Source organism: Trypanosoma equiperdum, assembly GCF_001457755.1.
Source record: "Trypanosoma equiperdum strain OVI genome assembly, contig: ctg_56, whole genome shotgun sequence".
Taxonomy (NCBI): Eukaryota; Euglenozoa; class Kinetoplastea; order Trypanosomatida; family Trypanosomatidae; genus Trypanosoma; species Trypanosoma equiperdum.
The window spans coordinates 65,603-79,650 of NW_027124498.1; the positions used below are offsets into that span (position 1 = coordinate 65,603).

The 14,048-nt window shown below is 49.4% G+C and overlaps 5 protein-coding genes across 5 annotated transcripts; all 5 read left to right on the forward strand.

Moving 5' to 3' along the window:
- Window positions 1–928: 928 nt before the first annotated feature.
- TEOVI_000257600 (uncharacterized protein) lies at window positions 929–2,839 on the forward strand (the record flags this gene model as incomplete). The annotated part of the gene is made up of 1 exon (XM_067225629.1): window positions 929–2,839. One exon carries the CDS (start codon window positions 929–931, stop codon window positions 2,837–2,839), a length of 1,911 nt encoding a protein of 636 aa, XP_067081730.1.
- Window positions 2,840–3,413: 574 nt separating this feature from the next.
- On the forward strand, window positions 3,414–3,953 carry TEOVI_000257700 (60S ribosomal protein L18a, putative; the record flags this gene model as incomplete). Its single annotated transcript, XM_067225630.1, has 1 exon — window positions 3,414–3,953. One exon carries the CDS (start codon window positions 3,414–3,416, stop codon window positions 3,951–3,953), a length of 540 nt encoding a protein of 179 aa, XP_067081731.1.
- Window positions 3,954–4,015: 62 nt separating this feature from the next.
- TEOVI_000257800 (uncharacterized protein) lies at window positions 4,016–4,510 on the forward strand (the record flags this gene model as incomplete). Its single annotated transcript, XM_067225631.1, has 1 exon — window positions 4,016–4,510. One exon carries the CDS (start codon window positions 4,016–4,018, stop codon window positions 4,508–4,510), a length of 495 nt encoding a protein of 164 aa, XP_067081732.1.
- Window positions 4,511–4,895: 385 nt separating this feature from the next.
- Window positions 4,896–11,339, forward strand: TEOVI_000257900 (uncharacterized protein; the record flags this gene model as incomplete). The annotated part of the gene is made up of 1 exon (XM_067225632.1): window positions 4,896–11,339. The coding sequence occupies one exon, from the start codon at window positions 4,896–4,898 to the stop codon at window positions 11,337–11,339; it is 6,444 nt and encodes a 2,147-aa protein (XP_067081733.1).
- A 606-nt stretch (window positions 11,340–11,945) lies between these two features.
- On the forward strand, window positions 11,946–13,733 carry TEOVI_000258000 (Nup53/35/40-type RNA recognition motif containing protein, putative; the record flags this gene model as incomplete). The annotated part of the gene is made up of 1 exon (XM_067225633.1): window positions 11,946–13,733. The coding sequence occupies one exon, from the start codon at window positions 11,946–11,948 to the stop codon at window positions 13,731–13,733; it is 1,788 nt and encodes a 595-aa protein (XP_067081734.1).
- Window positions 13,734–14,048: the final 315 nt, after the last annotated feature.

The following is a 14,048-nucleotide window of genomic DNA, read 5'->3' on the forward strand; positions in this document are numbered from 1 at the left end:
TGTTTAATGGCATTGTTGTTTGTTCCTTCCCCTGTTTGATTTCTAAGTCCATCGCTATGAGATGGGAGCAGGAAGTGTTTTTTTTTTCTGCGTGCCTTTGTTGTGACTTGGGTGATGTGTAAGGCATAACGCGATGTTTTAATCGTTCCTCCCCCAGTTCCCCTTCAGCACTTGGGCGTTCCCTCTTTATGCATATATAGATATATACATATGTATGTATCTCAATAAATGTATGCTCTTTTTACTCTTTAGCGCAGTGTCATTCTCTTTTACTCTTTCGCTGAGGTGCGGCTTGTCGCTTTCCTGATGCCACCGCAGCTTTCACTTCAGTTTATTTGCTGAATCATTGACTTGCCACCAATAGCCGTCAAAGAGCCGATCGTTCTTGCACTTTCCTCCGACTCCAACTTTCTTTTGCTCATTCGTGTCCCGGCACTTCTGATGATGTTCATTGGTTTGTTTGTTTGCTTTGAAGATTCCCCTAATAGGGGATTATTTAACTGTATACTGACAAAGATGTGCGACTGAGGTAGCGGGTAGTCGTACACGTATTTACAGTTTTGTACCATATGCAGAGGATGTGACAGGGAGAAACAGAAGATAAGGAGAGGGGGAAAAGTTGCGCTGTGGTGGTTCCACACCTGATCAGGTGGTAGGCGCACTCGAGATGTGCCAAATTTTTCAGAATTTAGTACGCGTCATTCACTTCATGACGTATTTGGTCGTTCTCACGTTATCCCCTTTGCTTTTGTTTATCTCTTCTTACCACACAATCTGAGAAGTTACTGGCGATGTCCAGTGCAGAGGAGGATCATTACTATTTCCTTTATTTTTTACCTTCTTTACACACGTAGGTGTAAGAACCTGTGGGGCTACCGACTACTGCTTTTCTTAGTGTAAGAAAAATTAGGAAAAGTAAGTGCGTTTCATGACAGAAGTGAAGGGGCACCATCTTTCGGAGGAAGTGGCGTCCTCCACACGGCAGGTGGCGGAACTGGCTTGTGCAGGTGGAGCGGAACGTGCAGACAGTGTTAAAGTTGCTCTGAATAAAATGGCATGCGTGATATCATGTACAAAAACGACTAAGAGAAGGCGTCGTGTCCATGTCGGGAATAAATGTGAGCGAACCGTAAAAAGCAAGGTGTGTGGAAAAAGAAACAAAAATACCGATGGAGCGAAAGGGAGTACGAGTGTTTCGTCAGTGGTCAAAAGTACACATGTTGGTGGCAGAGACACATCCCGCGGATCGAAGAACGTTGGAGATTCTAAGAAAAAGACGGTTGCTATGAATAGGAAAACAGAACAACAGAGAAAATTTAAAGCAAGGAAATTCGGGGACTACTGTGTTTCGTTCCTCCGTAAGATGAGTCTGGCCAGGGAAACGGCGGCTGCAGGGGTGCGTGCGTCCGGTCCTACGGCGGAGGAGGCGAGTTTACCATTCCAAAAGACTTCATTTCCTCCAACATGTCAGGTGCGTGGGGGGGAGAGTTCGAAGGAACCCAAGCTGTCTTCTTCCTTTTTACCCGATTGTGTGCAAAATCAGCGGTTTCATGTCGCTCTGCCTTTGCTCCCCCCACGCGTGCACGATATATTTGGTCGTCATACCCTTAACCTCAGACCACCGTCTGTTGGCTCAACTCAATCACATCAGAGCACCATGGACTCGAATTGTGCGACTTCCACTTGTAGCTTTGCTGTGGCTTCCCTTTCTTCATTATTCCCGACGAGTGCCATCAAGTGTGGGGATGAAGAAGCCCTTTCTTGTTTTTTCCCAGCAATACATAATGGCGGTTGGTTCGGTACAGCATCCGACTTCATTGAGCACTGTGCATCAGTCTCTCACAAAATTTTCTGTGAAGGTGCTCCGTTGTTTCCCCTGGTTACTGTAAAGGAGCAGCAGGGAGCAGTTGATGAATTCAAAGAGAGTACTCCTCCGATTGAAGCCGTGGAAATCAAAGGGACAAGTGTAGAGAAAGATGGAGGGACACAACCCCTCTACTCTGAAGTCGTGTGTACCGGTGCTACAATGAAGTTTGGTCTTCTACAGCACAACCAAGGACAGTACGCGTACTACTGGTGGTTCATGCGCGTTCACATGGCGACGGTTCAACTCGGTCGGAAAGAATGGGACTTTTCAATAGCAGTGCCGCAAACAACGCCTCGTTATGCTCACACGGCCGCGGAACTACGGCGGGTTGGTGAACTGTGGTGCAGCTATCGTTTTTTTTCGGCTTCTGTGGCAACTGGTGTGGCTAAGCGGATAGTGTTGTCCCCAGATTTGCAGTGGCACGTGCTACGAGTGGCCACTATCCACGTAACACATGTTGTTCGGGACGCATATTTGAGTTTGTCACATTCCTTGGATGTAGTTGACACATTTTATAATTCTGACGAACGCGTGATGAGCTCTTTGACTGCACACGTAACTGATAGTGGCTCGGCAGACGTAAAAGTTTACGATGCAGCCATGAATGCTTCTCTCGCTGTCCTTCTCAGTGCCACCAGCGTTATGCGTGACCCCTTGAGTAAAAGTGAAGCCAAGTCACTCGCTACCTTCTCTACGCACGTAGCCACGTCCATAGTTGAAGTAATTGAACAAAAGAGCGGTGTGAGGTTCCCTTTTCGTGCGACGTATAATACTCCGGGTTCTCATGTGAAAAATACGACTATCACCGAAAAAGGAGAAAAATCCGCATCCATGCTTCATGTTCCATCGTACAATGTTACTGACAGTGTTGGCTCCGTGTTTGATGTGGAGGAGGAGGAACACATCATGTCCTTAGCACTGTGGATGTACCTCCGTGACGCGGCGTGCGCTCAATTTCCTATGAGTGACTGAGGTTGAAATTGTAATGGACACATCTATGTTTTTTTTTTTTGCAAAGGTTATGGTTTGCTTTTCATTTTCTTTTTATTTGCATTTTTCAGACACAATTGCCCTTATTCGTTATCCTCTTTTTTCTTCTTTGGGTGACTGCCCATTGTTTATGTGTCGTTTTATTTATTTTTTGTTATTATTTTTATATTTTTATACTAATTCACATGGTTTCCGAACAGAGCGACGGATATAATAACCTTGGAGGGGAAAAGTGGTTGGTCCTGTACAATGTTGTCGCAAAAATTTAAAATAAGTGGCAAGACAACGTTCAACTTAACATAAAAAAAAGTGTTACTGTGGGCCATCCTCCCACTTCTTCGATGATGCACTCACCAGGATGACTATAATTACTGTTATTCGCATACCGAAACCTCTTCCTTTTTGCGTATTTGCCGTTTTTTTTATGTAACTGTCAAACCTCAATGGTTGGTATTGTGAATGGTCGCATTGCCGTCGCGTCGTGCTATAAAATTCACTGAAAAACCTCTGTTCAAACACTAGAACCAAAAAGGAACTTCGATAGTAGCAAGCGCAAATGGTCAGACCGCATCTTCGTCACTACTGCGTGGTTGGGCGGGAGACGCCCTCGGAGAAGAATCCTCAACCCACCGTATACAAATTTGAGGTTTTTGCACCGAACTTTGTCGTGGCAAAGAGCCGCTTCTGGCGCATGATGCGTGAAAAAAACAAAGTGAAGTCAACACACGGCGACGTTCTCTCCTGCAAGGTGGTGAAGGATCGCAAACTGGCTGCCCGCAATTACAGCGTGGATATTGCATATTACAGCCAGCGTTGTGGTTATACGCACATGGTGAAGGAGTTTCGTGATGTGTGCAAAGCTGGTGCTGTAAGTCAGGCTTATAATGACCTCGCCTCACGCCACCGCGCGCGGTATCACAACATTGAAGTGCTTGGCGTAAAGAGCATCCCGAACCACGAAGTACGCCGCCTGAACGTGGCGCAGTTCCACCCACACAACCTGTCGTTCCCGCTCCTGCAGCGCCGTGTGAAGGCACCACGCAAGGACCGTGTCATATTTGTGAAGAAGAACTCGAAGCGGGCAGTGGTTGCATAGTGGTGCTGAAGCTGGTGTATGCTATCGCAAGGGGGAGGGAATTGTGGAGGGTGGGGGCTCGGATGAATGTACCCAAGTGTGATTATGAACTTCGGAATGGAACCGCCACCTGCGGGAGGAGACGGGTGTTTTGTTTGAAAAATGTGCTGCAGTGCGTTACTTCAAGGAGCTTCTGGCATCCTAGGAACCTTGAACAATATGCTTCGTTCGACGTCATCAGACGCCAAGCGACGAACAGCATGTTTCTGACAACACTCTCGTGGGCCGCTCAGTTTTTTCTCGCCGTTTTAGTTCGCCAGAGGCCGTGCTTCACGTACAATACAGGGGATAAGGTTGGCTGGTCTTACATCCTCTTCGCCTTTAGGGATCGATGTGTGGTTTTGCACCTTGTTTCCAACGTTCATCTTAATGTGCTTTTGCCTATCTGTTCCATTTTCTTTGGTGCATATATGTGTTTTTATTTATTTTTAATTCTTAAAAAAGTAATAATCAACGTGTATGTGAGCCTGTTCTTGGATAGTTGGGATATCTTCAATAATCGTTTATCCGCTGGTTAGGCACATTATTTTTTTTCTTCCTTTGTCTCTTCTGTTTTCTTTGTTTCTTCTGTTTTTTGTTATCGCAGTGCCTTTCCCACAAGGGGCTTTTCTCCCCTGGTCGCGTAAAGTTTTCACAAAGTATTGGTTGGGGGAGACTGTAAAGGGTGAGGTGTTTGGTGAACGGGAAACAGGTAACAAGATCAAAAAAAAATAATTAGTCATTAGTTCCTGTTAAGGGAGTGCGAGCAAAGGGGAAATACGGGACAACATAAACATTAAGAGTGATAAACCCCGTACAAACATATTTGGAAAGGGGAAGAAAATCACAACCCTTGGGTCCCTGTAGTTTGGTCACCACCTGTGCCGCTGTTTTTTCTTTGCACAAGGTCGCCTGCATACAGCAATGTCTTCACAGGCGGAAGCACAGAAGCAACGGCGTTGCCGCCTTATCCTCGTGTGCAGTGACGGCGACGCGGCCGATATCAGGTACATCGGTTTCATTCTTTCAAAGGCTGCCTGTCATTTTACTCCACCAAGGGACAGCAGTGACGCTGACAGTGTAGCCACAAGGTCGTCGCGGGTTGTATTAGATGAGCAGGAAACTGATGACTTTGATCAAAATGGCGTCGTGGCAGAAGTGCAAGCAGCATTCATGAAGTATATGAGTGCAAAAAGGGGGACAAATGTTCCGGCAACCGCCATTGGGGCTGCTCCAGCAAAAGGTGGGAAACCCAAAGGTGGAAAAGCGGCCGGGGCATCGGGAGCCAAGGGTGCAACTGCACTTAGTTCTCCAACGGAGGGATCTCAAAAGACGCAGGCAGGCGATGGTAACTCGTGGTATTCGGTAGTGCATAATCGTCGTTGTACACGACCACTGGTGATTGTGCATCATATACCGTCATTCGATCGCCCAGAAGAGGATGCCGTCCTGGCAGCTGCATTACCGCGCAATCCAAATCCTGCAGATGCTGTTGCGACCATTCAAAAGGCTTTGTGTACAATTGTGGATGAAATGGAGGGTAGAACTGCGCCCGTATCTCGAAGAGTCTCCAGGGCTCGTTCAGTGTCGCTGCGCGGCGATGCCAGTGAAGGGTTAAAGGAAGCACCAAGGGTGGCTACACCGGTACCGCTTACGCGTATGGAGGCGCACGCAAAAGAGATGAGTATTCTCCCCGTTGTTGTTCCCATTCGAGATCCACGCGTGTTAGCGTTCTTGTTAGGACACGGGTGTGACGCCCCACCCAAGCGGCTCGATATTCGTTTGGTTGTGAACTTCGTCGATGCACCCACTTCTCCGGGCGGTACGGCTCAAGTAGCGGGTGTGAGTTGTACTCCCTCTAGTCAGCGACAGCGGACAACACCTTCCTCTAAACGGCAACCGGGCCGTGACGCGGCAGCGGGGCAGACGGCTAGTGGGAGTAAGGAAGGCGACGTTAATACAGTGGCTCCCAGTGGCAGTTCATTTGCTGGAGTAATTGAACAGTGCGCGCGACTGGGGCTTGCTACAACGATAACTGATACCGATGCTGCTTTGCATGCGTACACCGCACTATGTATGCGTGAAATAGTAGAAAATCGTGGGGATGATAAGAGTTCTGTGATCAGGCGATGTTTAGATTCTGTGCTTCCCACTGTGTTCAACGTGGTGAGTAATATGACATATTACACTAGATGTATGTCCACTAAAGCGACGTATCAATGCCCGAATTTACCTTTACCTCTACCACAGGAGGAGGCTGCTACGTTCCCTCCGCCTTCTGGGGGATCTGTGGAGAGGGGTCGCCCACACTTTTGTGAGGACGCTCCCCGATCTGTGTGTCCAGGTTGTGAACCCTCATTCCCTTTTAGGGACTGGTCGCACTACCTTCAGGGGAGGAAGGTCTGTGATCAGTGGACATGTGTATCTGCTCTGCACGCGCTCGCTGCACAGGTTACTGTGTCCCTTGCTAGGAGGCAAACTCCCAAATATGTGCGTCCTGTGCCACGAGAAGAACTAACTCCAGTGCATGAGGTGCATAGCACGCCTCATAGTGAAACTGTCAGTACTGGGAAGGAACTCTCTGGCACTCATTCTCTGCTACCCCAGTCTATATACTGTTATGCGGAAAAGGAACCCATATTGTCGGCCGCGTTTCCACGACACGAAGGTATAGATGACGAGCCTCTAAATGAGCAGATAGAAGCTGCTGTGGATGCTGCAACGAAGCGTCATGCCAGTGAGTCGAAGCTGAAGGACCGAAAGTCTCCAGGAAGGTTGCGAAAACAAACCCAGTCACCATCACCGATCCCACACTCCCCCAGTGAACTCGCTTCAACTCAGCACGAGGGCAACGATCCCGCGGTAATGCTACCTCTGGACCACACAATGGATCGCCCCTTCCCACAACCCACGCAAAATGATGTGCGCTGCTTAACGCGGGAGTTTGTCCAAAAGGGGCTTGGAGTGTTCAAGCAAGATAATCCAATTACAATGACTCTCTCTTTGCCAAACGGGGGAAGGTCATATAGTTCGATGCGCGCGCAGGAGCTGCTGGAAGAACCAATGAACGGACTTGTCTTGAACATGGCGGAGGAGGGTGTGGACTTACGTTTATTGGAGCGCGTAGAAAAGCTGTTCTCGTGCACAGACAGGACATCTGGAGTTACGTTTGACAAGATAAGAGAGGCAGCGGAGGCTGCCGCTCTTAGGGCTCCCTTTGTCGACGAAAAACTGCAGCGAAGTGTAGAACGGAGTTTGACACCCCGGGAACGGACGCACGTTCTTCAGTGCTTTTTTCTGGAAATGATAGCAGCTGCAATTGGCGTTAGTGACAAAGTTGTAAACGCCGACTTTCCAGAAGGCAGGCAATCCAACAGTGTGTCTATCACCGCGTTAACACCGTCGTTACACGAGGGGTTTTATCCGAACGCGCGACCGCTTGAGGAGAACATTAGCAAACGTGCTGCGATCCGGTGCCTCAATGACTTCTCCTCCCGCTTTGGTGAACACCTCTGTCGATTGGTGCGGTGCGTAGTACCGGACCCCCTCGAGTCAATATACGGTAATCTTGCGATGTTCCGTTCTGTGGGAGCGGAAAACACACGTGTACGGGATAAGGTTGTTGCCGTTATGGCGGGTGGGGTGGTCACACCAATACAGCGGCAATCGATACGTGTATGGTGTCACTATATTTCTGGTGTGCCGTCACTCGACCAGTTTAACGAGTTACTTTCTTCTGAGTCGGTGTGTCTCGGTACAACTTTAACCTTACCAACGCTGTCGAGCGCACCAACGGACATCGCCAAGACGTTTGGTGCGACGCAGTGTTTTGGAGGAGATCTGGGTGATGCTATAAGGGTGCAACTCCTGCGGGATCTACGCAATTCTCCACAATTTATTATTCCTCAACTTGAGGAAGTAGTGAGGGGAAGGGGTGTTTGGCGCTCTGAAGGGGACATCCAAACAGCACTCGAAGGACGACACACTTTGTACCCGCACGACAATAGTATTATTGAAGTGATTACGACTGACCGTAGCCGAATTTGCCGTTATGTGAGGGCGAGTGAAATAATATGCACGCTCCACTATTATATTGCACCACCACCCCGCGCTGCCCCCTCTTCCTCTCCCGCTGTCACTAATGCCACGTCTACTTCCGCTCAAACGGCTGGCGAAGCGGTGGACGGAGGCTTTTCTGCATGCTCCTCTGCACCTCCATCGTCACGGCGAAAGGAGGAAGAGCTTATGTACTTCACTGCGGCCTTTGATGACGGTGTGGTCCTTACCTGCTCTGCACGACCTCGTTACAGACTCCAATATGCAAATTCTACTATTAACAGCGACAAAGATGGCGCCTATGGAAGTGGCTTCACTCCGCGCGACGCACTGAATGGACGGGGAAGGTTGCAATCGCGGAAGAGCATAGGTCCTTTTTCTGGCCGAGTGCGCGGCGGTTTGCCGGGTTCAGCTCAGGGTCCAACACAAGCACTTAAGCGCCGCTTGTCCCGTAGGCCCAGGAGTAGAAGCAGAGGTGAAGACGACGGGTCAAACTCTGGTAAGAATGCCCAGGAAGGGATGACACGAACTTTCCCTGTTGATGATAGTGGCTCTATCCTATTGTGGCCTGCTGTGAAAGATCCAAAACACCCGCATGAGACTGCCGTTCAACTTCCAGTACAGCATGGTGTTCCAGCGGTGGCAATCACAGTTTCTGCTGGTGGTGTGAGCGTTCATAACGAAGAGCACGAAGGAATCCTGTGGTTGTCGAGACACGATTCCATGCGACATCCCGTTCCAGAATTAGTACGTTGTGCGCATTGTGTAGGAGAGGAAGTGGTATTGCAGAGATCCATGGAGGTGGAGGTTCGTCGGGCTCTTATTGAAGACTCAGGGATTGTGTGCCGATACTTTCACTCCGGCACGACCCAGATGCTGTACCCAGACGGTATGATAGTAACAGGTTATCCCGTGGCCCCTGTAGGTGGGGTTTCAAGCACTCAAGAAGATGGTGCGCAACCCGTTGTTGAAACAGTATTAACACCCGAGGGACTGTGCTATGTGCGGGAAGTAGGTCTGGAAGAGACCGGGAGCCTTCATCCCGTTCCATCAGGAAACGTGGAGTCCTGTATGACGTATGATCGTTGCAACCACTGCCACACAATGTCGCGGGCCGATGGACTTATTGTGGTTACGTACAATAAGTATTTTCCCCATAAAACCAAGAAGGAGGGCAATGCTGCAAGTCTCGGGGCAGGAAAAACGGATCAAAAGCACGGGTGTGGTGGTGGTTTCGATGAAATGGTACTCGCTCGCGTTGCGCTCCACGTTGATGGAACGTGCATCACTAGTCTCTTAGGTGGTCTTCTGCATGGGGCAGATGAGCATCTTCCCGTCCCACTGGCCCCATTACTGGAGGACGCAGCCGCCGTACAAAGCTCATGCGATGCGGATGTGCAGTACTGTGTGGAAGGCCCCTTTTTTCCGCGTGTGTTCCTTTGTGCGCCACTTTATAAACCCGTCGATAACCAAGCTTCCCGGGCTTCCCGTGCGGAGGTATCTTTCGGAGTGGGCGATAACCCCAAGGTTTCGTCGCAACTGAACGATAAAGATGTTTCGCACGATGGGAACAACAATAGGGGGCTTTTGTCTCCCCTTTCTCAAGGTGCCGAAGAAAATGCAAATTCCTCTTATGTCGCTTCGTTTGCTCGTGATCCAGCTCCCACGAACGACCCCAAACCATATGACCGGTTTTACGTGTTGTTTGGCGATGGAACGGTGCTACGGCGGCGCGTCATATACCGTGGAATGCGCGGTACAGTCACACCTTTTCTTGAGACTCTTTTCACTCGCCGAAGCGAGACATCCGTGCGCATACTCCACGAGTCTGGTGTTGTTATTGTAGAACCTGCGGAAGCGGGGTTGCGGAACAGATCGTCGGTGATGTCGATGGCTGTGGGTGAGGGCTTTCCTGTATTTGACGTAGCCCTTGGTGGGTTGCGGTTAGTGGATGGACGACAGCACCTGACCGAAGTCAAACATCTTTACTCTTCAGGTCCTGTGCAGTCAAGCATTCGAGGGTACACGCTGGAACACCTACTCAGGCAACTTGTCCTTCCGATGTATACACCACATAAGGTAACGAAGGCGCGGTGGCAGGCAATGCGCCGGGAGGAGATTGAAGCGGAAGAAGAGGACAGACGGAACCGCATCAGTGGAAAGTGCCCCCCTTTAACCAACCGACTGCGTGAAATAGCCGAGGAGTTTGTTATTGCCAACAACTTGCTGTCTATGAGCCTACTTAAGTCTGCCGCCCAGGAAAGCAAGAGGTGCAGCGAACCTCCGAGTGCGTCTGACGCCAAGTTGCCTGGCTCAGCTACCCCCATATGGGGCCAACGCACCCAACATGACAACCTGCTTAAAAATGCGGCAAATGTCCAACCGAGGGAACGCCCACAACTCGTAGATGTGTTCGACGCACAGTCCTATTTTCCACAGGACTCCTCCCCCCCAACGGTTATTGCCCCGCTTTTTTTCTCCGAGATGCAGGACGGTAGAGTTGTTCAATACCTTCAACTACGTGACGTGAACGACTTCATAAGGGAGAGGGCATCTGGAGTGACACCTGTATTTTTGTCTCTTAGCACCTGCACCGGCGAGCCAGGGGTGCAACAGATGACTTTTTTGCGACTGGCTGAAAACAAGGAAATGATTGACGCTGATGAACCTAGCGTGAACAAGATGTCGTTGCATCGATCACCCTATAACTGGGGTACGTCACATGCAGTGACAGCGTCTTCGCTCGCAGCAGAGTGTGGTCTTACTGATGCAAGAACCGGCGCTGCTGGAAATGTTATGATGTTGGGGTCAAAACTTGGTGAAGCTGTCAATCAGCAGCGCAACCTTGCTTTGTTCTCAGGTGGCACAAGCTTGTTTCCCACGTCGCGTTGGTTACCAGTCGTGCTACAACCGCCGCGGAGATTTCTGAAACATTGTCGGCATTCCATGAAAGATACTGGGAAAGTAAACTTTAAGGCAGATTCTGCCTTTTCCGGTGACCGCATCGGTGGAGGGGCAAACGTGATTGATGCTCCTGCAGGTCCCCACAATTTGACGGTGGGCGACTCTCCAATTGAACAGCTTCGCATGTTTTTCAAATTTTCTGATGTCGCGGGGGTTGTCCAACAGCTTCTCCTATTGGAGGTTTCGCGCCGGCAGCGGCAGTTGGCATCGCTTGTGCAGTACTCAAAAGCTGCAGGTACCACATGCGGTTTCGGGGGAACGCCAGTGGATGATCCTCTCTGCGAAGGGAGTGAGAGGCCTACCGCTGATGAAACCGCAAGTTTCAATGGCACAGCACCGGTGGAGTGACTAAGGAGGGGGTCGTGTTTCCTAAAGAATAGAAGGAGGTTTTACTTACCTTAGTGCGCTGTCGCCCCTTTTCGGAATTTTCTTCGAACCTCCCCTCATTTATACCGCATTTCGACTACCTTTTGTATTCTTCTTGGTGTTTTGTGATCTTCCGGAAGAATCTGAAATGTTGAGTTATACCTCATGTTCGTGGGCATGGAGGAAATGTAAATTCACTAGGAGTGAGTGCTTTTTGATAGATCAACAAGTTGTGATTGGTTCACCGCTTCGCTCACCCACTGAGCATTCCACTCCTTTTTTTCGTGAACATCTTCACTTTGCTTCTTTCTCCTTGCTCCATATGAAACCATGCACCCTCAACATCACCTTCGTTATTTATGCTTCTCTCAATTACAATTCAACAATCTTCGCGTCGTGCTTAAACGCAAATGGCACGTAGGTAACGGGTTCAACAACTTTATACGCTCATAAAGGAGCGAAAATAGAAAGTAAAAAAAGGAGAAAAAACATCATAATTAACTGATATTAATCATAAAAAACGTGTTTCGTAAACCCCTGAAGGCTTAACTACATTCCGGATCAAGAGGGAGTAATTTATTGCTTGCAATGTGGAAGCAAGATATTGGGCAGTGGGTTGAACGCAAGGGGCGGAAGGGTTGGACGAAGCAGCCACAGGTTTCGCCACCTCAACCTTGCACGTACACATCAGGACCTCAGCGCTTACCGGTGCGTGTTGGTTTCGTTCCTGAAGGATTTGAAGAGAAGGGCGAACACCCTGCGGTATTTTCCACTGCCTCCGCGGCTTCACATGCGGATCAAGCAGCAGCCACACCGTCATACGCTGGGCAACAATGGGTTACTGTGTACGGTGTGTTACCTACATCGATTCTAGATGTTCGTGAGAGTCTGGACGTGATGTTTGGCCGCACACTGATGCACAAACTCCCTACACGAGCGGCTGTACCCAGCGGTGGGCTGACTTCTACTTCGGTTGTTGGTCACAGCAGCCAGCAAAACTGGTTCTACGTCAAGTTTGAGGATCCCGTCGCCGCAGCCCGGGCGGTTTATCAAAGCCCCCTGATTGTTTCTGCGCCTTCCACGAACAATTTATACAGTTCCGCAGTGTGCGGAACGGAATCTAAAGTGCAAGACGGCCGAGTTAATGGAGCTTCCCGTGAGGAGGCGGTTGGAATTGCGTGGTGTACAGATGAATTGTTCTTACAGGAGCAGCTGAAGCAGGAACGGCTAATTAAGTCTCTGGAAGGGAGGCGCGAGGGGAGCGAAAACAACTACTGCGGGGAAACGTTACTTGAGGAGGGAGGAGAAGGTGTCCTCAATACGGTTGGAGCAACGCCGTGTGGTGCGGACAGGTTACAAAAGGCGTCTTTGACACCGTTTGTAGAAGAAGGACGCCCAGGGTTGAGATCGGCTGCTTCTTCACGCGGACTGGGGAGTCTCATTCGTGAGGCACTTTGCTCCCCATGGAGTGCTCGGTGGACTGCCAGCCCCGCTCATACTCATGACAGGTCTGATGCTGACACAAGCGGGTGCGGTAACACTAACACCAGGGGGTCCTCCTCTCCTTCTTCCACCACCTCAACTGCGAACACGCAAGTGTTTCATGAAAATGGTTCCGATGGACTCGGCGGGACCGTCTGTAAGGGAGCAAGCAGTGAAAGCAACCGTAACGGAGGAGTATCTCCCTTAACTGAGGCGACAATTCCATCGTGTCTTCTGGCGCGAGGGCGCCGCTATCACCACGACGCGGAACATCAGATAAGAAATGCTCAGCCGACACTGCCACTCCCCGGAAATTACTCGGTTCTTTGTGCATTTAAAGCAGACGTGACGGAACGCGGTCTGTTTAAACGTGTGATCCGTGGGATTCTTTACATTCCCTGTCGAGTCAAACAACTGCTCGTAAAGGGCGATGAGAGAACAATAAATAATAATGCTAACTTCACAGAGTCTGGTGAAGCACGTTTTTTGCTCGACGTTGTTTCCCAGGGTAGGAAGCGGCGTGCCATGATCCGAAACCGTCACTATGGTGCCGCCAGCCGCCTCCACTCTGTCGACGATCATAGTTCCGGACAGGTTTCTACCCCGGTGCTTGCAGAGTGGGCACCGACTCGTTGGCACGAAAGCAGTTCTCTGTACTCTCTCTTCGTGATATTGTTGCTTATTATCATCTCGCGCAATGTTAATTACGCTGACATGCGGCACACATTCACACGTGGAAGGGGTGAAGATGTCCTCCAATCCAGTAAAAAAATTGTGGATCGTCGGGATAACCCTACCGGAAGTTCACAACAGCCGTTTAACGAAGTTGTACCGAACGTATTGTTGATCGACAGAGTTCATGGAAGCGACAAATACAGGGCAAAAACACTCTGATATTTTACCCAAGAAGAACAATTTGTGGTGGTGTGTTATATGTCCAGTTTCCTACGACAGAGGTTTGGCAACATCAAAAATACGAGACCAGCATGGGCAGTGGTGCTAAGATAGATGAATTCTTTCCATTCGGATTATCCGTTTATGTTTCATCACTTTATTACCTCTTGGGTGTAAACTGTTAACATGGTGTGCAGAGGTAAATACATTCGCACTTATTCAAAGTGTGTCATTCAATGGTTCTTTCTACCTGTACACATGCTTGAGTTAATATTTAAAAAACAAGAAATTCTTTTTCTTTTTTTTTAAAAAAAA